This window comes from Electrona antarctica (assembly GCF_951216825.1).
Source record: "Electrona antarctica genome assembly, chromosome: 2".
NCBI classification, from domain to species: Eukaryota; Metazoa; Chordata; class Actinopteri; order Myctophiformes; family Myctophidae; genus Electrona; species Electrona antarctica.
In genome coordinates this window covers 4663765-4687730 of record NC_136807.1, presented here as the reverse complement: position 1 = coordinate 4687730, position 23966 = coordinate 4663765, and the positions used below count along the sequence as shown (strand labels likewise).

At 41.4% G+C, this 23966-nt stretch overlaps 1 protein-coding gene across 1 annotated transcript; it reads left to right on the top strand.

Annotated features, from left to right (window-relative positions):
- Positions 1–4435: 4435 nt before the first annotated feature.
- LOC306914876 (L-amino-acid oxidase-like) lies at positions 4436–22426 on the top strand (the record flags this gene model as incomplete). Its single annotated transcript, XM_079492097.1, has 7 exons — positions 4436–4565; positions 7291–7463; positions 8579–8691; positions 9267–9468; positions 9554–9627; positions 12385–13138; positions 22406–22426. 7 exons carry the CDS (start codon positions 4436–4438, stop codon positions 22424–22426), a joined length of 1467 nt encoding a protein of 488 aa, XP_079348223.1.
- Positions 22427–23966: the final 1540 nt, after the last annotated feature.

Here is a 23966-nt window from a genome sequence, read left to right as displayed (position 1 = left end):
ACAACTGTGGATCCGTTTGTAAAATGTAGGATATAGGCTTGATCGATTCAGCAGTGTGGGAGTACTTTGTAATAAAAAGGGGGATCGCTTTGTTGTTTTTATATATTGTTTTAGTTCAATGTTGGTTTTAAAAAGGCCATTGACAATGAAGAGAAATTAATGTTTGTTTTGTCCCTAACAAACATTTATCCCATTAACAATAAAGAGAATTTAATGTTTGTTTTGACACCGTTTGTTCTACATCATCATTACATCACCTAATCATAGCAACATGAGTTAGACTTTAATATATTAGAGTTAGATTAATAGAGGTAATTCTATTGAAAAGGGCTTCTATCTCTTCATTAGACCACGTGTGTCCACAGGACATCTTTACGTGTACAGTAGCTGCATAATAATGTCTTCTCCTTCCTTCTTGTGTGCCAAATACCAACTTGTACCCACAATGGTACATTCACTCCCTATGTAACTGTTTAACTTTAATGGTACATTCACTCCCTATGTAACTGTTTAACTTTAATGGTACATTCACTCCCTATGTAACTGTTTAACTTTAATGGTGCATTCACTCCCTATGTAACTGTTTAACTTTAATGGTGCATTCACTCCCTATGTAACTGTTTAACTTTAATGGTACATTCACTCCCTATGTAACTGTTTAACTTTAATGGTACATTCACTCCCTATGTAACTGTTTAACTTTAATGGTACATTCACTCCCTATGTAACTGTTTAACTTTAATGGTACATTCACTCCCTATGTAACTGTTTAACTTTAATGCGATTGCATTCACACCTGCAGTGATCCGCACTCTGCTGCGTTTTTTGGCGGAGTAGAATGCGGTTCTTTGGTGCGCATTAGGATTCGATTGGGCCTTCACATGCACCTGACAAACAAAGTGCACTTTCCGACAATGCGCTGCAGGATTCGTTTTAATCTGAATGCGACCTAACCTGGTGGTCTTGAGGTTTTCTTTAACCCCATATTTTGGGCATGTCATTATAGGATAAGTAAATTGACTTTTTTCTTTTTTTCAATAACTATCATTTTAAAATGTGCAGCACATAGGCATGGACACTGGCACACTATGAGTTTACTATATATTTCTGGTAAAATTATTCATTACTTGTATTATTGCACTTCAGGCCCATAGGTGCAGGAAAATGTCCTTGTGGGAGGGGGGAGGGGGCGAGAATTGAATACGGTAATCATAGGTAGGCCTACTGTTACTCTTAAAGGCTGCAGGCAGGGCCGGTTCAGGCATAAGCAATATAAGCGGTCGCTTGGGGCCACAACCACAAAGGTGGCCACATCACAGGGAGTTTTTATTTTTTCTCTTCTTTCTCTCTTTTTTTATGTATCCCCTACATGGGCGATTGGCGGGAGGCCCCCACCTTCACTTAATGCATCCCGTAGGTTAAAATCGGAATACTGATATATATATTATTGATTTCAGCTGTTGCAATTCCAAACATGCAAACATGACCAATAGATCAGCTATGTTTTACTATGGGCGCGTATTAGTTTGCATTGCACAGTGGGCTCAGTGCGCTATTTCCGAACGCGCCCTATATGCATTGTGGACCTCTCAAAGTTGCCCACATAAGTTGCAAATTGCAGGTTTGCCATTGATTGCAGTTGGTTGATTGAATTGTTGGCAATAGGCTAGCACCGTAAAAATGATAATAACAATATGATGTTCTTTATAGATTTAGTCTCTTAATATAAAGGTGTGTGTGTGTGTGTGGGGGGGGGGGGGGGGGGGCACATAACATCATCTTGCATAGGGCCATGCACGGATTGGCTCAGAAAATCGGCCCTGGCATTTGTGGTCTTCACCGGCCCTATGACATCATTATGTCAAAACCACGGCCACTAAATGTAGACATTTCCCATTACTTTTGGACATACTGTATAGGTTTGTAGTTTAAATAACAGTGCAAATAGTGTGTTCTAAATACATATCAAATGAAACAATATCATTGTGTTAGTTGTATTTTGATTATTGCTTGTCAAACCTTTTAACTAGCCTAACTAGCCTTTTAACTAGCCTTAATCTGATTGGTAAATGGCTCTGCATGGTTGCTGCTTCTGCATCATGATTAGTTAGACCTCGGAGACCACATGCATTTTCCTTTCGAAAGAACTATTACAACAACTTCATTAGGCCTACCTGCTTCATATTGGGCTGTTCTAGCTCCACCAATCACAACCTCAGCCGCAACATTATTATTATAATCAGTCTCCTGACCAGGGATCATCAACATATCCGTACACAGCCACATGTGTCTGTCTCCTGACCAGGGGTCATCAACATGTCCGTACACAGCCACATGTGTCTCAGTCTCCTGACCAGGGGTCATCAACGTGTCCGTACACAGCCACATGTGTCTCAGTCTCCTGACCAGGGGTCATCAACGTGTCCGTACACAGCCACATGTGTCTCAGTCTCCTGACCAGGGGTCATCAACATGTCCGTACACAGCCACATGTGTCTCAGTCTCCTGACTAGGGGTCATCAACATGTCCGTACACAGCCACATGTGTCTCAGTCTCCTGACCAGGGGTCATCAACGTGTCCGTACACAGCCACATGTGTCTCAGTCTCCTGACCAGGGGTCATCAACGTGTCCGTACACAGCCACATGTGTCTCAGTCTCCTGACCAGGGGTCATCAACGTGTCCGTACACAGCCACATGTGTCTCAGTCTCCTGACCAGGGGTCATCAACATGTCCGTACACAGCCACATGTGTCTCAGTCTCCTGACCAGGGGTCATCAACATGTCCGTACACAGCCACATGTGTCTCAGTCTCCTGACCAGGGGTCATCAACATGTCCGTACACAGCCACATGTGTCTCAGTCTCCTGACCAGGGGTCATCAACATGTCCGTACACAGCCACATGTGTCTCAGTCTCCTGACCAGGGGTCATCAACATGTCCGTACACAGCCACATGTATCTGTGGCAAGACTTGTTTATGTCTGTGGCCTATTATATGTACAGTATTATTTACAGTACATATAATAGATCCTTCTAAACAGTTCTGTTTAGAAGGATCTATTTGCTACAAAAGAAAAGAAGGGCAGTACTGAGCAAATAAACTTGCTAAAAAAAACGATTTCACCATTGAGAGAAAGTCTTTCTTTTGTTTTTTAAGCTTAGGCAGATACAGGCTTTGAGAAAAACAACAAAGACCCAGAACCTCCATCTGCTCACTGTGCTTGATCTTGGTGGTGTAACAATATATAACTATAATAACTCTCCACAAATCCACAATCCTAATCCGTGGAGACCCTTGATACTCAGCCTGGGCGTCCACAATCTCCACTTAGAAGCTTGTTCACCTCTGATCAAAGTTAGTAGCCCTTGCATGGAACTAGTTGTGACAGTGCATTCCTTTAAATCCTGGCATGCTCTTTTTATCGTTATCTAATCACTCATCATGTACGTAAATGATGGTTTTGACTCTTATCTTTCTGTTTTCATTGTTTCATTGATTGTCTTCTAGGATGTCTCATCAAGATGTCAACTATTGAAGCTACAGTAACAAACCAAATAGTTTCGGTTTGATAAGGTAGAACTGGTAGAACTTGATCTCCTCCTGACCTCAAATAACCCTGTCCTCTGAAAAGCAAGCAACCTCTATAATAACCATATGACACGCACCCACTCACCTCTCCACCTAAATGGCCCTTTTCTCATGTTATGTAACGTGCGATGGAAGCACTAACTGTACTGATAAGACCCAATTATTGAAACCACAAATATGGAATCTTTAACCCTGGCAATGGCATCCTCATTTTGTTTGGGCATGTCATTATAGACCTGTAAATTGACTTTTCTCTTTTCTCGTTAATAACTTATTCTAGTATAATTAAAAAAATGCCAGAATTGCCAGACCGTCCAATCCGTGCCTGCATAGGGCCACCGGACTCCTAGAACCGGCACTGGCTGCAGGTATTAAACCCAAGTGTTTGTGAGGTTAGGGTTAGGGTTTATTTATAGATATAACCTGGGTGAAAGCTCTGCGAGAAAGGCAGTCCCTGCACCCACCCTCCTTCACGCACGCACGCACACAAGCACGGTATTTCACATTGTATACAAAGATTTCCTTGTGTTCTTGTCTGTCTGTCTGTCTGTCTGTCTGTCTGTCTGTCTGTCTGTCTGTCTGTCTGTCTGTCTGTCTGTCTGTCTGTCTGTCTGTCTGTCTGTCTGCCTGCCTGCCTGCCTGCCTGCCTGCCGGCCTGCCGGCCTGCTTGCCTGCTATTCATTCATTCATTCATTCATTCATTCATTCATTCATTCCAAAAGGACTGGTTTACACCTTGGACGTCATGTTGAAAAGTGGGCTGTTCCTCTTAAAGGTGGGTGAGTATAAAACCTCTGCACGCTGTGTGTAGTATTAGTATCACTAGTTACTGCCTGTCAGGATGTGTGAGGCTGGGACCGACATTCACTTTGAGCTGAGCATTGACCACCATGAGAACCAAGAAGAACATGAGAACCCAGAAGAACATGAGAACCCAGGACCAGTGAGGATCACCACTCCAGATCCACACGGTAGGGATGATCCAGGCACTTTAATATGCTTGTGCAAAACTCCATGTACCCACGTAACCCGCCCCATTGCTGTCTAACTGACCTACACGCTTACGAGAAGTTATTTTGGCAGAAACCATAAATCAAATGTGCGATGCATCAAATGTAGCTCCCTTGCGTTCTTTTAGAACAGGTCCTGCAGCTGGCTCCCCTTGACTTGAACACAAAGGTGTACTGTATATTTGCATGTCTATATGGGAGGGTCGCACCACTGAACTTTTCTAGCAGCAAAGAAATGTATTACCTTACATTGGAAGTCCTCTACCCCTCCTACAGTTTCACACTGGCTAAATGAACTATCCAGTTACACTCCTCTAGACAAAATTCATTATAATATTAAGAATATGCAACAGGACTTTTGGAATGTCTGGCAGCCCCACATGGATTACTTTGCAACTATACCCATACTGGTGTAGTTTGGTAGCAAATCTGAACTTGTACTTGACCTGTGATTTAGTGTTTAATTATTTATTTATTTTCTTCCTCCTTTTTGATGTATAATTATTATCATTATGAATTATTTGTTTATTTCCCATCTATATAAGTTATAGACTCTATATTGTCTGTTTGGCAGCAAAAAAAAAAGGTGCATATTGTAAACTGAAATGTAAAGCATGTTTTTCATGACTGTATGGCACTCTGAATAAAAAGATTATTAAAAAGAATGATTATTTGTGACGACCAATTATATGAAGATGGGTTGAAAAGTGGTGAACCGTGAAGTGGTCCTTTTAATAGTCATAATGTCATATGTGATGTTGGTAAAGCGCCCCTCACTTCACACGGGTGTGATTGTTGTGTTCCAAACCACAAACTTCCATGGCACTAATGCTGTGCAATTAATAATGTTTCTTTATTTTGCATTATTTATATTATATATATGTGACTAAATTTGACTGAGAGACTGCCATTGGATTTTTTGGATTTTTCGATTTTTCATGTCCTATGAAAGCAGGGAATCATAGCTTCAAATGGACATATTGATTGTTCAGTTTGACCCACCAGTTTTGGATATATGGCTTATAGAGTAATGTCTTGCAGAAAACAACAAGTTGAGAAAACAGGCTTGAAAGGTTCACTTTTGTGGTCTCTAACATTACACCTAGCTACATGTTTGGGCATTTATTTCATATTTACATGCCGATTTCAGCTCTGACACTTATTTCAGACATGCTCTAGTATGTGAAGAGTCTGCCTGTGCCCTGTGCTATTAACTCATTTAAAAAAAAATGTGCGCGATGGCAGTCGCGATGGCAGTCTCTCAGTCAAATCCGGTCACATATGTTGGTTTAGTCTTTCTGCTATTGTGTTTCTAGTTTCACCCATAAGTTGTAGGTTGCACTTGTTACTCGTATTAGACTGTATGTTTTCAGGTTTTTTGCGTATAGGTCTGCCTGTCTCTTTCAACTTTTTTGTTTTTCCTATGCTAGTATAATTTTGTATTCGTTTAGTAGGTCAGTTCTATTCTCAAAGTTTCTCTTTATTTCCAAGATAGTTATTCTGCTTAATGTCGAATAGGTAGTGGGACCGACATTCACTTTGAGCTGAGCATTGACCACCATGAGAACCCAGAAGAACATGAGAACCCAGGACCAGTGAGGATCACCACTCCAGATCCACACGGTAGGGATGATCCAGGCACTTTAATATGCTTGTGCAAAACTCCATGTACCCACGTAACCCACCCCATTGCTGTCTAACTGACCTACACGCTCACGAGAAGTTATTTTGGCAGAAACCATAAATCAAATGTGCGATGCATCAAATGTAGCTCCCTTGCGTTCTTTGTAGAACAGGTCCTGCAGCTGGCTCCCCTTGGCTTGAACACAAAGGTGTACTGTATATTTGCATGTCTATGGGAGGGTCGCACCACGGAATGGACACGTCCGTGAATGGGCGAGGGGCAAATGGACGAGCAATATGCTCGTTTTTGTCAGTCTGTTTTCAAGGAGAGGTGAGATCGAGACTTGGCCAGGTGGCGGCCTGGCCTCGTCTTATTGTGAATACGCCTCTGGCTATAAGATGACTTGTTTTAAACACTGATGACAAGTGATACATAAAAATATCAGCATGTGCAATTTCTGAGATGACTGCAAAAAAACTTACTAGTAATTAATAAAAATCCCATCCATGTGAAGTGAGGGGCGCTCTTATCATACGTCATCATACATCATCTCATTTCGGCCAAACAATTTGCGTCCTCACCTTCGTCTTCGATGTTTGTGTTTACACAATGTTTGTGTTTACACAAACACTCAAAGCTGGCCATTCATTGTCAACGGCATTCCATGTTTGTGTTTAAATCACATCCGTGTGAAGTGAGGGGCACTCTTATCATCATAATGTGTCATAATTATGTCATCACATTCCGTGGATGATGTATGAAATATGATATCCAAAAAATGGATCGAGCAAATCATAAAAAAAATTAATCTAGACTAGAGATCTAAAGGTCGGAGGTCTTTTGACGAATGAGCGTGAGCTCTACAATATTGCCGCATTTGGTGAAAAACGATAGCTCAGAACTGCCAAACTGTTAAAACGGCGGAATTGTTTTACAATAAAAATAAGGGGGGCTTGACCGCTAATAATAATAATAATAAATGTAATAATAATAACAAAGTGGATTATCTTATTTTGCTCATGTTTGTGTTTTGTAATTACTCTTTATTGACTGTCTTACTAGTCATTAAGGAGTCTGACAAAAAACTGCCCCTGAGAAACAAGGACTATGAGGAGCTTCTACAGATCTTGATAAATGGTCTTCCAAAGACAAAGGATCCTAAGAAGATTATTATAGTGGGAGCTGGAATGGCCGGCCTCACTGCAGCCAAGTTACTGGGTGATGCTGGGTATTCGGTAGGTGAACCTTGTTATGTTATTGTATCATTGTGTTACATTTTCTTAAGTACAATTTTGAGGTATTTGTACTTCAATGGAATGTTTCCAATTTCCAATATATTCCAATAAAATACAATACAATACAAATTTCCACTACATCTAATGATCCAAATTTGGACTGGTTTGGTCTATTGCTCCATTTATTTGAATACTTTAGTTCCTTGCATTTTTTGATTATTATTACAAAACATACATTAACCACTTAAACCCTATACACATTCGGCCATTTGAAAATAGCTGATCCACATGCTCATAATGTGCCGCGATGTGACCTTGTAGATCTGCTATTTTCAAAAGATTTTCATACATTTGAATACTTGAAATGGGACATTCTGCATAATACTTTACTTTTGGTAGCCTACTTGAAGTACATTTAGATTCAAATACTTTTGTACATTTTGAATTCCAAACTTGTACTTGTATTTCTATATTGCAGTATTTTATAAATTAATATTAAGTAAAACATGTGATCAAGTTATTCACCACTTGTGTTGCATTGCGTACTGTTGCGTTGCTAAAAGACCACTTTAACACAAGTCCTCAATAATATATAATAATAATAATAATAATAATAATGTAATTGTATTATATTATCCAAAGCCCTTTACATAGATTGTGCTTTACATTCACCCATTCACACACACACACACACACACACACACACACATTCATACACAGATGGAAGATGAAACCATGCAAGTCACCAACCTGCACATCGGGAGCAATTAGGCGGGGTACAGAGTCTTGCTCAAGAACCCCTCAACACTAACTCTGGGGGAGCCAGGATCGAACTGGGAACCTCGCGGTTTCCGTCCGGCCACTCTATACCCCTGGTCCACTGCCACCTCATATTAGACAACAATGATAACGCCTGTGAAGAGATATTAAAGTGCTCCTTTAATTGCGTTGTGGCAGTCCTTTGGCAGGGGTTGGTCACTGGTAAATGTAGACCCTGTAAACCTCAAGGTCAGCTGTCCTCACTGTCAATTGAAAAGATGAAAGAGAACGAAACGACAGAAACAAAACAAAAAAACAATGAAAAATATGTTTTGCTGTGTTGTTTGGTCTTCAAGGTAACGGTACTGGAGGCTAGTGATCGTGTTGGAGGACGTGTGCTCACTCACAGAAGTGAAGACCAGGGCTGGTATGCAGATCTAGGACCAATGAGAATCCCCAGTTTGCAGAAGTGAGTTTCTTGGATAGCTAGAAGACTAGTCATGAAATACAGTGTTCCAAAGTATACCGTCCACAAATCCCATACAAATACTGTATGACAAACATATAGTTGAAGCACATTGACTCGAGGAGGTTTGCATCACCAGACCTGAGGGAGCGGGAGTGTTTTGAAGTGGATTCTTTGTTTGACCAGTAGACAGTGAAGGTCACGGAGGACTGATGTAATATGATCTCTGGAACGGGTATTGGTAAGTAGACGGGCAGCTGAGTTCTGGACATATTGCAGTTTATTGAGCACTTTGGAGGTGGTGCCGTAGAGGATACTGTTGCAGTAATCAAGGCGGGATGTGATGAAGGCGTGGATGAGTGTTTCAGCTGCGGAAAATGACAGGGAGGAGGCGGTTTTGGTGACTTGGTTAACATGGGGGAGGAATGAAAGGGTGGGGTCAAAAATGATGCCAAGGTTGCGGATGCGGGTGGAGGGTGTAACAGTGGATCCGTCAATGTTTAATGAAAAATCTTAAATATAATAATCTTAAATACACAGATATAGGCTAATATTGTTATAATAATCTTCTTCACCAGAATTATGTTGGAGCTTATCAACCAAATGGAAGTGAAATTGAACACATTTCACGAAACGGATGAAAACACATTCTACCTGGTTAATGGAGAGAAACACAGAACTTCCGATGTCATTCAAAACCCAAACATCCTGAATTACACTCTTCTGCCTGATGAGAGAGGAAAGTCAGCTGATCAACTCCTTGAAAAGGCTCTGAAGAAGGTCTGTAGAGACCTACTGTATAAAGAATCACATTATCAGCTAGTGCCACAAAATATAGTAATTTCCACTATTTGGGTTGTTGCAGGTTTGGGACGAAGTGGACGATCATGGTGTCCAAGCCACGATGAAGAAGTATGACCAGTACTCTGTAAAGGTAAGGTAAATATAACTGTACTCAAGTATGCACCAGCTAATGATTGATTACTAAGCTACAGTATCAACTAATCTAAAAATAATTTCATTAATCAAAATATCTAATTGAATTGATCATTTTCATCCATTTAAGTTCGTTGAGTAAAATAGTTTAGACAACCACTTTTGTACTTTTGCACTGAGTAGTAAACAAGCAAGTTGATCTTTCTGTTTAAGTGTTTCAGTATGGAAGCATAAAGCTGCCAAAATTCTAATTAAAATTTAATTAGAATTTTGGCAGCTTTTAGCAAAGGAAAATGCAATTTAGAATGAAAATGCAATGTGATTTGCTATTGCTTTTTCAATTGGTCATAGAATGAGCACATATGGAGACATTTTCATTTTAATATTGTCTTAGCAGGCATTTTTTGAAAATTGAAAATCAAATGACATTTTATGTATCATTTAGAATGAGCACATCTGTAGATTCAATGTAAATGCTATTGCATTTTTCAGAAAAATGATTTTTCTGACCTGAAGATTAAAAAGCAATTTCTTTTCATCTTTGCCATTTCATTTTAATTTTGGCAGCTTTCTCGTCATGTTTTTTTTAAGTATTTTAAAAGGTTTTTCAAAATAGTAAAATAAGTTTAGGGATATACAATAGATATACCTCTTCTACGCTGATAATCTCCAAGCACATTACACGCCAAGTCTTGTAGTCTTGGGTATAACTTGTGGGGGAGGATCCATCAGGGTATTGAGCGGGCTCTCCAGAACCCAATTTACATGAAAAAATGTTGTCTATCACGTACAGAGACCAGCACACTAATTCCATGAATAGTTCCATGTTTTGATAGTTTCAGGGGTTTCGAAGAGACAGTGTAGAAGAGACGCTCTGGGCAGGACAGGAGTAGAGGGAGAGAGAAAAAGAATGCGACCGCCCTCTTCAAGAGGCAAGCAAGATCAGATCAACAACAACCATCAGTAAAATAAATCAATTGAAGCAGGAGCAATCACGGTGAAAAATGTTCTGGAGCATTCCTTTGAACTGAACGAAGGATTGCAGGGAGCTCAGTTTTATTTCATTCCACGAAGTTGGGCAATTGACAGAAAAAGCTGTCTTTCCCAACTCTGTCTGGGCCTGAGGAACCTTGAGCCTTAAGAAATCACTAGAGCGGGTCTGATAGGTGCTATTCTTCACTTGCACAATGTAGGAGGTGGGACTAAGGGGGACTTCCTGTTGGGATATCACCCCTGTGTTTGCTTCCTGTCCATCGGGAGTGCATGTAAGTCACAATTTACATGCACAATTATAGTATTTAACAATTATAGTACAATTATAGTATTTTCAATTATAGTATTTTCTCGTCACTTGTAATTTTTTAAATTACGTTTAAAAAAAACTTTTATTCATATGGTTCATTCATTTACCATTCGTTTTTATCGTAATGTTTTATTTAGGGTTTTTTTCTCAAGGGGAAAGTTGTATGCTCCAGTGCCTGTCTGTGCTGCTGCACTATACAGTACAGTACAGTACAGTACAGTACAGTACAGTACAGTACAGTACAGTACAGTACAGTACAGTGGAGTACAGTACAGTACAGTACAGTGGAGTACAGTACAGTACAGTACAGTGGAATACAGTACGGTACAGTAGAATACAGTACGGTACAGTACAGTACAGTGGAGTACAGTACAGTACAGTACAGTGGAGTACAGTACAGTACAGTGGAATACAGTACAGTGCAGTACAGTACAGTACAGTACAGTGGAGTACAGTGCAGTACAGTACAGTGGAATACAGTACAGTACAGTGGAATACAGTACGGTACAGTAAAGTACAGTACAGTGGAATACAGTACGGTACAGTACAGTGGAATACAGTACTCCACTGTACTGTACTGTACTCAACTGTACTCAACTGTACTGTACTGTACTCCACTGTACTGTACTGTACTCCACTGTACTATACTGTACTCCACTGTACTGTACTGTACTGTACCGTACTCCACTGTACTGTGCTGTACTCCACTGTACTGTACTGTACTGTACTGTACTGTACTGTACTGTACTGTACTGTACTGTACTGTACTGTACTGTACTGTACTGTACTGTACTCCACTGTACTGTACTGTACCGTACTCCACTGCACTGTACTGTACTGTACCGTACTCCACTGTACTGTGCTGTACTCCACTGTACTGTACTGTACTCCACTGTGCTGTACTGTACTGTACTCCACTGTACTGTACTGTACTCCACTGTACTGTACCGTACTCCACTGTACTGTACTGTGCTGTACTGTACTGTACTGTACTGTACTGTACTGTACTGTACTGTACTGTACTGTACTGTACTGTACTGTACTGTATTCCTGTATGTATAGTGCAGCAGCACAGACAGACACTGGAGCATACAATTTTCCCCTTGAGAAAAAAACCCTAAATAAAACATTACGATACAAAAACGAATGGTAAATGAATGAACCATATGAATAAAAGTTTTTTTTAAACTTAATTAAAACAATTACAAGTGACGAGAAAATACTATAATTGTCCGTAGAAAATGACTGACTTACATGCACTCCCGATGGACAGGAAGCAAACACAGGGGTGATATCCCAACAGGAAGTCCCCCTTAGTCCCGCCTCCTACATTGTGCAAGTGAAGAATAGTTGATGCGTTCTGTCAACTATCACAGTGGTTTTATTTAAAAAAGTTATGTACGTAATGCAATGATTGAAGATTGAAGAGGTTCAATTTTGTTTTCCTTTTTAACTAGATACTATGAAGTGACAGGAGGGTTCGACCTCCTTCCAAAGGCACTACACGAAAAAGTCAACGCTTCTGTTCATCTCAACACCACAGTCAAGCGCATTGATTATTCAATATTCGGTGGCGTCAGAGTGCACGCTGACAAAGGCACATGGTTTGAGATATTACAGGCAGACTTTGTCCTGGTAACTGCCACTGCCAAGGCCACCCGCTTCATTGACTTCCAGCCTCCTTTGCCTCTCAAGAAGACGCACGCCATGCGTCAGGTTCACTATGACAGCGCCACCAAGATTTTCCTCACCTTCAAGGAGAAGTTCTGGGAGAAGGATGGAATCCGCGGTGGAAGAAGCATCACTGACCTGCCTATTCGCTTCATCTACTACCCCAGTCATAGTTTCGACAACAAGGAGATCGGTGTCCTCCTGGCTTCTTACACTTGGTCCGATGACTCCTACCTCTTCCTGGGGATGAGTGACGAAGAGCTGAAAGAAATGGCTCTGAGTTCTTTGATGAAGATCCATGGAAATGAAATCAAAGATCTGTGCACAGGCGTGGTGGTGAAGAAGTGGAGTCAAGACCAATACAGCCTGGGTGCTTTCGCTCTCTTCACCCCCTTCCAGCACGAAGAGTTTTCTGCTGAGCTGTTCGCCAACGTGGGCAGGGTTCACTTTGCTGGAGAACATACAGCGCTGCCTCACGCCTGGATAGAAACAGCCGTGAAATCAGCCATAAGAGCCGCCAGGAACATCCATAATGCAGTGGTAGGTTTAATGGTGTATTATAGGGGTCTTAAAAAGGGGTTCGGGTCTTCAGAGTTACTGCGGGCAAATCTTTGTTTGATAGGATTATACATAAAAATGTATAACTCAAAACAATGCAATTACTGAAGAAAATGCCAGTAGGCCTACTATATTCAGTCTCTGTTTGTTACAGGATACGTCAACTTATTATTATTATTATTATTATTATTATTATTATTATTATCCTGCCACCCTAATAGACAGCGCAACACCCTGTCCTTTGTCCGCCTTCTCCTACCAAACCACACCGTTTGCACACATCTCACCAACTGTACAAATATTACTTTTGTCAGACACACTGTTATTGCGCAACATTTTGCTGTGATGCAAATTACATCACAAAGGGGAGGTGCCGGGGAATGATGCCCGGCACCTACCCTTTTCACTGCACACACACACACACACACACACATACACACACACACGTGCGCACACACATACACAGGCCACAGTACAGTACAGCGGAGTACAGTACAGTACAGTAGAGTAGAGTGGAGTACAGTGGAGTACAGTACAGTAGAGTAGAGTGGAGTACAGTACAGTACAGCGGAGTACAGTACAGTACAGTGGCATACAGTACAGTACAGTACAGTACAGTACAGTACAGTACAGTACAGTACAGTACAGTACAGTACAGTACAGTACAGAGCAGACAAAGAGGAGTGGAGTGGAGTACAGTACAGTAGAGTGGAGTACAGTACAGTGGAGTACATTAGAGTACAGTACAGTGGAGTACAGTACAGTACAGTACAGCGGAGTACAGTACAGTACAATGGCATACAGTACAGTACAGTACAGTACAGTACAGTACAGTACAGTACAGTACAGTACAGTACAGTACAGTACAGTACAGTACAGTACAGTACAGTACAGTACAGTACAGACAAGAGCAGACCAGAGGAGTACAGCACAGTACAGAACAGAACAGAACAGAACAGAGGAGTACAGCACAGTACAGTACAGTACAGTACAGTACAGTACAGTACAGTACAGTACAGTACAGTACAGTACAGTACAGTACAGTACAGTACAGTGGAGTACAGTACAGTAAAGCGTAGTACAGTACAGTACAGTACAGTACAGTACAGTACAGTACAGTACAGTACAGTACAGTACAGTACAGTACAGTACAGTACAGTACAGTACAGTGGAATACAGTACAGAAGAGAGCAGACTAGAGGAGCACAGTACAGAGCAGAACAGAGGAGTACAGTACAGTACAGTACAGTACAGTGGACTACAGTACAGTACAGCGGAGTACAGTGGAATACAGTACAGTAAAGTGGAATACAGTACAGTACAGTGGAGTACAGTGGAGTGGAGTAGAGGACAGTGCAAAGGACTACAGTATACTATTCCCGCTAGGTTGCCACATTTATGACATCCAAGCAACTGGAGTACAGTACAGTACAGTACAGTACAGTACAGTACAGTACAGTACAGTACAGTACAGTACAGTACAGTACAGCACAGTATGCTACAGTACAGTACAGTACAGTGGAGTACAGTACAGTGGAGTACAGCACAGTATGCTACAGTACAGTAAAGTACAGAGCAGAGCAGAGCAGAGCAGAACAGAACAGAGGAGTACAGTACAGTGGAGTACAGTACAGTACAGTGGAGTACAGCACAGTATGCTACAGTACAGTACAGTACAGTACAGTACAGTACAGTACAGTACAGTACAGTACAGTACAGTACAGTACAGTACAGCACAGTATGCTACAGTACAGTACAGTACAGTACAGTACAGTACAGTACAGTGGAGTACAGCACAGTATGCTACAGTACAGTACGGTAGTACAGTACAGTACAGTACAGTACAGTACAGTACAGTACAGTACAGTACAGTACAGTACAGTACAGTACAGTACAGTACAGTACAGTACCGTACCGTACAGAGCAGAACAGAGGAGTACAGTACAGTACAGTACAGCACAGTATGCTACAGTACAGTACAGTACAGTACAGTACAGTACAGTACAGTACAGTACAGTACAGTACAGTACAGTGGAGTACAGCACAGTATGCTACAGTACAGTACGGTAGTACAGTACAGTACAGTACAGTACAGTACAGTACAGTACAGTACAGTGGAGTACAGCACAGTATGCTACAGTACAGTACGGTAGTACAGTACAGTACAGTACAGTACAGTACAGTACAGTACAGTACAGTACAGTACAGTGGAATACAGTACATTACAGTGGAGTACAGTAGAGTAGAGTGGAGTACAGTACAGTAGAGTGGAGTACAGTACAGTGGCGTACAGTAGAGTACAGTACAGTGGAGTACAGTACAGTACAGTGGCATACAGTACAGTACAGTACAGTACAGTACAGTACAGTACAGTACAGTACAGTACAGTACAGTACAGTACAGTACAGTACAGTGCAGTACAGTACAGTACAGTGGAATACAGTACAGTACAGTACAGTACAGTACAGTACAGTACAGTACAGTACAGTACAGTACAGTACAGTACAGTACAGACAAGAGCAGACCAGAGGAGTAGAGCACAGTACAGTACAGTACAGTACAGTACAGTACAGTACAGTACAGTACAGTACAGTACAGTACAGTACAGAACAGAACAGAACAGAACAGAACAGAGGAGTACAGCACAGTGGAGTACAGCACAGTACAGTACAGTACAGTACAGTACAGTACAGTACAGTACAGTACAGTACAGCGGAGTACAGTACAGTAAAGCGGAGTACAGTACAGTACAGTACAGTACAGTACAGTACAGAAGAGAGCAGACTAGAGGAGCACAGTACAGTACAGAGCAGAACAGAGGAGTACAGCACAGTGGAGTACAGTACAGTACAGTACAGTACAGTACAGTACAGTACAGTACAGTACAGTACAGTACAGTACAGTACAGTACAGCGGACTACAGTACAGTACAGCGGAGTACAGTGTAATACAGTACAGTACAGTGGAATACAGTACAGTACAGTGGAGTACAGTACAGTACAGTGGAGTACAGTGGAGTGGAGTAGAGGACAGTGCAAAGGACTACAGTATACTATTCCCGCTAGGTTGCCACATTTATGACATCCACACAACTGGAGTACAGTACAGTACAGTACAGTACAGTACAGTACAGTACAGTACAGTACAGTACAGTACAGTACAGTACAGTACAGTACAGTACAGTACAGTACAGTGGAATACAGTACAGCACAGTGGAGTACAGTACAGTAGAGTAGAGTAGAGTGGAGTACAGTACAGTAGAGTGGAGTACAGTACAGTGGAGTACATTATAGTACAGTACAGTGGAGTACAGTAGAGTACAGCGGAGTACAGTACAGTACAGTACAGTGCAGTACAGTACAGTACAGTACAGTACAGTACAGTACAGTACAGTACAGTACAGTGGAATACAGTACAGTACAGTACAGTACAGTACAGTACAGTACAGTACAGTACAGTACAGTACAGTACAGACAAGAGCAGACAAGAGCAGACCAGAGGAGTAGAGCATAGTACAGTACAGTACAGTACAGTACAGTACAGTACAGTACAGTACAGTACAGTACAGTACAGTACAGAGCAGAACAGAACAGAACAGAACAGAACAGAACAGAACAGAACAGTACAGTACAGTACAGTACAGTACAGTACAGTACAGTGCAGTGCAGTGCAGTGCAGTGCAGTACAGTGGAGTACAGTACAGTACAGCAGAGTACAGTACAGTAAAGCGGAGTACAGTACAGTACAGTACAGTACAGTACAGTACAGTACAGTACAGTACAGTACAGTACAGTACAGTACGGTACAGTACAGTGGAATACAGTACAGAAGAGAGCAGACTAGAGGAGCACAGTACAGAGCAGAACAGAGGAGTACAGCACAGTGGAGTACAGTACAGTGGAGTACAGTACAGTACAGTACAGTACAGTACAGTACAGTACAGTACAGTACAGTACAGTACAGTACAGTACAGTACAGTACAGCGGACTACAGTACAGTACAGCAGAGTACAGTGTAATACAGTACAGTACAGTGGCGTACAGTACAGTACAGTACAGTGGAGTACAGTGGAGTGGAGTAGAGGACAGTGCAAAGGACTACAGTATACTATTCCCGCTAGGTTGCCACATTTATGACATCCAAGCAACTGGAGTACAGTAGAGTACAGTAGAGGCCACATTTATGACATCCAAGCAACTGGAGTACAGTAGAGTACAGTAGAGTAGAGTACAGTACAGTACAGTACAGACAAGAGCAGACCAGAGGAGCACAACACAGTACAGTACAGTACAGTACAGTACAGAACAGAACAGAACAGAACAGAACAGAGGAGTACAGCACAGTGGAGTACAGTACAGTACAGTACAGTACAGTACAGTACAGTACAGTACAGTACAGTACAGTACAGTACAGTACAGTACAGTACAGTACAGTACAGCGGAGTACAGTACAGTAAAGCGGAGTACAGTACAGTACAGTACAGTACAGTACAGTACAGTACAGTACAGTACAGTACAGTACAGTACAGTACAGTGGAATACAGTACAGAAGAGAGCAGACTAGAGAGCACAGTACAGTACAGAGCAGAACAGAGGAGTACAGCACAGCACAGCACAGTACAGTACAGTACAGTACAGTACAGTACAGTACAGTACAGTACAGTACAGTACAGTACAGTACAGTACAGTACAGTACAGTACAGCGGACTACAGTACAGCGGAGTACAGTGTAATACAGTACAGTACAGTGGAATACAGTACAGTACAGTGGAGTACAGTACAGTACAGTGGAGTACAGTGGAGTGGAGTAGAGGACAGTGCAAAGGACTACAGTATACTATTCCCGCTAGGTTGCCACATTTATGACATCCAAGCAACTGGAGTACAGTAGAGTACAGTAGAGGCCACATGCAGTACAGCACAGTGGAGTACAGTACAGTACAGTACAGTACAGTAGAGTGGAGTACAGTACAGTAGAGTGGAGTACATTATAGTACAGTACAGTGGAGTACAGTAGAGTACAGCACAGTACAGTACAGTACAGTGGAGTACAGTACAGTACAGTACAGTACAGTACAGTACAGTACAGTACAGTACAGTACAGTACAGTACAGTACAGTACAGTACAGTACAGTACAGACAAGAGCAGACAAGAGCAGACCAGAGGAGTAGAGAACAGTACAGTACAGTACAGTACAGTACAGTACAGTGGAGTACAGTACAGTACAGCGGAGTACAGTACAGTAAAGCGGAGTACAGTACAGTACAGTACAGTACAGTACAGTACAGTACAGTACAGTACAGTACAGTACAGTACAGTACAGTACAGTGGAATACAGTACAGAAGAGAGCAGACTAGAGGAGCACAGTACAGAGCAGAACAGAGGAGTACAGCACAGTACAGTACAGTACAGTACAGTACAGTACAGTACAGTACAGTACAGTACAGTACAGTACAGTACAGTACAGTACAGTACAGTACAGCGGAGTACAGTGTAATACAGTACAGTGGAGTACAGTACAGTACAGTGGAGTACAGTGGAGTGGAGTAGAGGACAGTGCAAAGGACTACAGTATACTATTCCCGCTAGGTTGCCACATTTATGACATCCAAGCAACTGGAGTACAGTAGAGTACAGTAGAGTAGAGTACAGTACAGTACAGTACAGACAAGAGCAGACCAGAGGAGCACAACACAGTACAGTACAGTACAGTACAGTACAGAGCAGAGCAGAACAGAGGAGTACAGCACAGTACAGTACAGTACAGTACAGTACAGTACAGTACAGTACAGTACAGTACAGTACAGTACAGTACAGTACAGTACAGTACAGTACAGTACAGAGCAGAACAGAGGAGAACAGAGGAGTACAGCACAGTACAATACAGTACAGTACAGTACAGAGCAGAACAGAGGAGTACAGTACAGTACAGTACAGTACAGTACAGTACAGTACAGTACAGTACAGTACAGTACAGTACAGTACAGTACAGTACAGTACAGTGCAGAGCAGAGCAGAGCAGAACAGAACAGAGGAGTACAGTACAGTACTTTACAGTACAGTACAGTACAGTACAGTACAGTACAGTACAGTACAGTACAGTACAGTACAGTACAGTACAGTACAGTACAGTGGAGTACAGCACAGTATGCTACAGTACAGTACGGTAGTACAGTACAGTACAGTACAGTACAGTACAGTACAGTACAGTACAGTACAGTACAGTACAGTGGAGTACAGCACAGTATGCTACAGTACAGTACGGTAGTACAGTACAGTACAGTACAGTACAGTACAGTACAGTACAGTACGGTAGTACAGTACAGTACAGTACAGTACAGTACAGTACAGTACAGTACAGTACAGAGCAGAACAGAGGAGTACAGCACAGTACAGTACAGTACAGTACAGTACAGTACAGTACAGTACAGTACAGAGCAGAGCAGAGCAGAACAGAACAGAACAGAGGAGTACAGTACAGTACAGTGGAGTACAGTACAGTACAGTGGAGTACAGCACAGTATGCTACAGTACAGTACGGTAGTACAGTACAGTACAGTACATTACAGTACAGTGGAGTACAGCACAGTATGCTACAGTACAGTACGGTAGTACAGTACAGTACAGTACAGTACAGTACAGTACAGTACAGTACAGTACAGTACAGTACAGTACAGTATGCTACAGTACAGTACGGTAGTACAGTACAGTACAGTACAGTACAGTACAGTACAGTACAGTACAGTGGAGTACAGTGGAGTACAGTACAGTACAGTGGAGTACAGTACAGTACAGTACAGTACAGTACAGTACAGTACAGTACAGTACAGTACAGTACAGTACAGTACAGTACAGTACAGTACAGTACAGTACAGTACAGTACAGTACAGTGGAGTACAGTGGAGTACAGTACAGTACAGTGGAGTACAGTACAGTACAGTACAGTACAGTACAGTACAGTACAGTACAGTACAGTGGAGTACAGTACAGTACAGTACAGTACAGTACAGTACAGTACAGTACAGTACAGTACAGTACAGTACAGTACAGTACAGTGCAGAGCAGAGCAGAGCAGAGCAGAACAGAACAGAGGAGTACAGTACAGTACTTTACAGTACAGTACAGTACAGTACAGTACAGTACAGTACAGTACAGTACAGTACAGTGGAGTACAGCACAGTATGCTACAGTACAGTACGGTAGTACAGTACAGTACAGTACAGTACAGTACAGTACAGTACAGTACAGTACAGTACAGTGGAGTACAGCACAGTATGCTACAGTACAGTACGGTAGTACAGTACAGTACAGTACAGTACAGTACAGTACAGTACAGTACAGTACAGTACAGTACAGTACAGTACGGTAGTACAGTACAGTACAGTACAGTACAGTACAGTACAGTACAGAGCAGAACAGAGGAGTACAGCACAGTACAGTACAGTACAGTACAGTACAGTACAGTACAGTACAGTACAGTACAGTACAGTACAGAGCAGAGCAGAGCAGAGCAGAACAGAACAGAACAGAGGAGTACAGTACAGTACAGTGGAGTACAGTACAGTACAGTGGAGTACAGCACAGTATGCTACAGTACAGTACGGTAGTACAGTACAGTACAGTACAGTACAGTACAGTACAGTACAGTATGCTACAGTACAGTACGGTAGTACAGTACAGTACAGTACAGTACAGTACAGTGGAGTACAGTGGAGTACAGTGGAGTACAGTACAGTACAGTACAGTACAGTACAGTACAGTACAGTGGAGTACAGTACAGTACAGTACAGTACAGTGGAGTACAGTGGAGTACAGTACAGTACAGTACAGTACAGTACAGTACAGTACAGTACAGTACAGTACAGTACAGTACAGTACAGTACAGTACAGTGGAGTACAGTGGAGTACAGTACAGTACAGTACAGTACAGTACAGTACAGTACAGTACAGTACAGTACAGTACAGTACAGTACAGTACAGTACAGTACAGTGGAGTGGAGTGGAGTAGAGGACAGTGCAAAGGACTACAGTATACTATTCCGGCTAGGTTGCCACATTTACGACATCCAAGCAACTTGGTATATAGAAACATTGCCACTTGCCATGCTTGCTTTTAGATGGAAATAAAAACAAGCAAAACAAACAATAGGGCCACTCAACCAGGTTGCCAAGTTTGCCCTTTCCAACCAACTGGTTATGAAAACATCATGGGTTGCCATGTTTGCTTTTCCAAGTAAAAAACAAAAACAGTATCGACTATCGCCCTCCCGCTACAGTACAGTACAGTACAGTACAGTACAGTACAGTACAGTACAGTACAGTACAGTACAGTACAGTACAGTACAGTACAGTACAGTACAGTACAGAGCAGAACAGAGGAGTACAGCACAGTGGAGTACAGTACAGTACAGTACAGTACAGTACAGTACAGTACAGTACAGTACAGTACAGTACAGTACAGTACAGTACAGAGCAGAGCAGAACAGAACAGAACAGAACAGAACAGAACAGAACAGAGGAGTACAGTACAGTACAGTACAGTACAGTACAGTACAGTACAGTACAGTACAGTACAGTACAGTACAGTACAGTACAGTACAGTACAGTACAGTACAGTGGAGTACAGTACAGAACAGTGGAGTGGAGTGGAGAAGAGGACAGTGCAAAGGACTACAGTATACTATTCCGGCTAGGTTGCCACATTTACGACATCCAAGCAACTTGGTATATAGAAACATTGCCACTTGCCATGCTTGCTTTTAGATGGAAATAAAAAGCAAGCAAAACAAACAATAGGGCCACTCAACCAGGTTGCCAAGTTTGCCCTTTCCAACCAACTGGATATATGAAAACCTCATGGGTTGCCATGTTTGCTTTTCCAAGTAAAAAACAAAAACAGTATCGACTATCGCCCTCCCGCTATTGTCTTCTTCCCATTTGCGACGCGTGACGCTAGGATGAGCGGGCCGAAGGCCCGTGAAATTCTAGTTATTATTATTATTAAGGAGTGGACCAGAGCTATAGGTATAGCTATCAGTTTACTGTCAAACACAATCCACTGGCTGAGTCTGAGACGGTTTTTATGTTTTTTGTTGTCTGCTGTTGCATTAATCATCGCAATGGAGATTTGGCCTGTACCCCCTGGAGGCTGGTCGCAACCGTGGAATGCAGATCTAGATGTTCAGAACATTTGTGACGTTGTGAGTATAGATATAATATGACAGGATCAACTGTTATTTCATTGTTAGAATGACATGATCGCCAAATGAGGCTAGGCTACAAAACAGTTTTTGACCAGGTGTATTGTTTAATCGCATAATGTACAGATGGAGTATAAAACGGAGAAGAAAACGTGGAAGAACTACAACGTTTTCCAAGCCATTTTCTACAGGACCCAGATTGTAGCTGGAACAAACTACCTCATCAAGGTAATGGACAATAGCCTCTTAAACTCAATACATTGGGGGGAAACTCAGAATCAGAGTAAATTCCAGTGGTGGAAAAAGTACTTACTAGTACTTACTATAGTTACTTAAATAAAAGTATCAGTACTGCAATGTAAAAGTAACTTAAGTCAAAAGTAAACATTTTAGTAAACAACAGTATTGGCATTAAAATATACTTAAAGTACCAAAAGTAAAAGTATGCAGAATGTCCCATTTGGCATTTCACAAGGTATCATACAGTAGCCTATATATAAAATAAAATAGCAGATCTACAAGCTCACAATTCATTGATGCCTTGTGACTTGTAGATCATGCTATTTGTTTTTAAATCATTATTAAAGTAAAGCTAAACTAAATATTTGCCTCTGATAGTAGTAGTGGAGTAGAAGTAAACGTATTACATTGGAAACACTCAAGTACAATTCTTAGATTTACTGAAGTAAAGTAATGGAGTAAATGTACTTACTTTCCACCACTGTGTAATTCTCTAGTTGAGAATATAATATAATATAATTATTTTATTAGTCCTGTCCATTCATGTTGAATTTCCCATGGACATTTGATTGCCATTTTGGGGCGTCTGCTAGGTCTGCTATTTTTGAAAAATCGTGAAAATAATAAATTTCAGAAAACTGGAGGATTTAGAAGATTTTTTTTAAATTTCGAGGTCAGGCCTAAATGGGTTAAAATTATGGAGAATACACAAGTCAAAGAGCTGGAGCCCAACAGCATAATATTGATTGATTGATTGATTGATTGGTTGATTGATTGATTGATTGATTGATTGATTGATTGATTGATTGATTGATTGATTGAATAATTTATTGACTTGGTCCAAAAGGTTATTACCGAAATAAGTCCTTGCGGTCTTGTTTTCATTCAGGTCCTGGGTATTCATTTCATAATCATGACATGAAAAATAACTAAAATAATCCAATCATAATAAAAAGTAATAAAAATTGAAATATGTACAGGTTGGGGGGGAAAAGAAGGGGTTATAAAGAGGTGGGGCCGTGGTGGGGTAGTCACTTGACTAAGGGGAGGAGCAATCATTTCCTCTCCCTTTGTTCTATACAGGGACACATTGTTAATACAAATTGTATTCTTTCCTGTATCTCTCCTGTAGGTTCATGTTGGTGGAGCAGATTACGTTCACATCCTTGTGAACGTAACGTTTTACAGTTTGTATGTGAGCCTGGAAGGTGTCCAGACGGGCAAGACCCGCGACGACCCCTTGGTACCTTTTCCCCCAAATTGAGTTGAAAGTTTCAACTCCAGTGCTTATGAATCACTTCTCATATTCCTCTATATCTGGATATGAACCACTTCTCATATTCCTCTATATCTGGATATGAATCACTTC